Source organism: Austrofundulus limnaeus, unplaced genomic scaffold, assembly GCF_001266775.1.
Source record: "Austrofundulus limnaeus strain Quisiro unplaced genomic scaffold, Austrofundulus_limnaeus-1.0 Scaffold1445, whole genome shotgun sequence".
In the NCBI taxonomy this organism is placed as follows: Eukaryota; Metazoa; Chordata; class Actinopteri; order Cyprinodontiformes; family Rivulidae; genus Austrofundulus; species Austrofundulus limnaeus.
The window spans coordinates 74,853-76,755 of NW_013953847.1; the positions used below are offsets into that span (position 1 = coordinate 74,853).

Consider the following 1,903-nt stretch of genomic DNA (forward strand, 5'->3'; position numbering starts at 1 on the left):
ATGTTTGGTGGATGTTGGGTCATGGTTTGGTGGATGTTGGTTCGATGATTGGTGGATGATGGGTCGATGTTTGGTGGATGTTGGGTCATGGTTTGGTGGATGTTGGGTCATGGTTTGATGGATGTTTTGCCGATGTTTGGTGGATGTTGGGTCATGGTTTGGTGGATGTTGGTTCGATGTTTGGTGGATGATGGGTCGTGGTTTGGTGGATGTTGTGCCAATGTTTGGTGGTTGTTGGGTCGTGGTTTGGAGGATGTTGTGTCGATGTTTGGTGGATATTGGGTCATGGTTTGGTGGATGTTGGTTCGATGTTTGGTGGATGATGGGTCGTGGTTTGGTGGATGTTGTGCCGATGTTTGGTGGATGTTGGGTCATGGTTTGGTGGATGTTGGTTCGATGTTTGGTGGATTATGGGTCGTAGTTTGGTGGATGTTGTGCCAATGTTTGGTGGTTGTTGGGTCGTGGTTTGGTGGATGTTGGATCAATGTTTGGTGGATGGTTGCATGGAATCCTATTGTTTAACGGAAGCAGGGCACTAGATTGTCTTAGCTACATAAGATCATTTTACCTTGTAGCTATATTGTCCACTTTCTTTCAGGAAGAAATAAAATGTTTAACGACGTTAAACATTGGGAGTGTGGTAAACCGTCTAATTTCATGGTCGTGGAATAACTTCCGTGAGCTTTGTGATGGCCAGGAGTTTTTCTCTACTTCATTTTAGCACATATAACTTGTGCATTTAGGATGYAAAACCATGAGTACATTGGTTACGGTGGTCTCCATACTAGCTGATACACACCAACCTTCATGGGATTATAAGAAGCAAGGTAGAATAAGTTAACAGTAACACAGGAGGAACAATACAAAACATGACTCAKACCCTAACAAATGATTTATGTCATAGCCAGCATTAATGTTTCAACCCTCAGAACCACTATAGTTCTTACATTAAAACACATTATCATTGTCTTATACCAGGAAGAAAATAAGACTTGATAAATATTGATCAAGGGAGTTTACAGGTCCACCAAGGTGGTTTGTACTTAGGACACAGAATATATGCTTCACTCCAGGTCCAAGGAGTCAACAATCAGAGCTTTAACAGCCTGTGAGTCCCTCTAGTGGATTTTGTGGAGTATTGTGTTGTCTTTGCAGGTTTTTGGAAAGAGTTTAGCTGTTTCCTGTCACTGTGGGCTGCACAGCACAGTAGTACACAGCAGAGTCTGTCTCTGCAGCAGAGGAGATCTCCATGTTTATCTGGTTGCTGCTGGCTTTCATCTTCAGTCCGTTCCTTGTTTTAGTTGCTACAACTCCTGAAGGGGAATGAGAGATCAGGATCTCCGGAGGTTTATCTAGAAATTTTCGATACCAGAAGAAGAATGAATCTAATGATTGTTTGGGACAGGACAGAGTGACAGAGCTGCCTTCTAAACTGGAAACTTCATCCTTYACTGCAGTCAGTTCTTCACAGCTGACTCCTGAAACAAGACAAATGAATTTATTTGAGCATAAAAGCTTTTCTTTTTGAGTCAGGCGTGTAAAAGTATGAAATTAAAGACGTGGGACAGAAGACACTCAGAAAGAGAATTATGAATAATACGTGTTTGAAGAAGAAACATGTTGAGCTTTTTATCTTACCAAAGAAAAGAGCAACAAGAATAATCCACAGCCAATGTTCCATCTGTACAACAAGGTTTAAATCAACAGGAGAAACTAGCTGATGTTCAACATTCAGTCTGACAATTGTTGTCTTCACAGCACCACTTCTTATTGACACAATGCTTGAACACAGTGCAGAAGTAGTGCAGCGCCTACTTCATCATGTCGCCCTCTAGTGGAGGGAAACACTGGACTCCAACAGGGGGAGGAAAGTCTTCCAGCAGCTTGGCAGTGGGACAGATGG

General features: G+C 42.4%; 1 protein-coding gene and 1 gene segment (V, D, J or C); both read right to left on the minus strand.

The window, feature by feature from the left end:
* The window catches only part of drc4 (dynein regulatory complex subunit 4), a gene marked incomplete at its 5' end in the record, with an annotated part of 5,733 nt that overhangs the window by 1,939 nt on the left and 1,891 nt on the right, over positions 1–1,903 (minus strand).
* Positions 1,163–1,881, minus strand: LOC106535424 (Ig kappa chain V region 120-like). The segment is given in 2 exon segments: positions 1,163–1,478; positions 1,639–1,881. Coding segments are annotated over 2 exon segments (351 nt in total).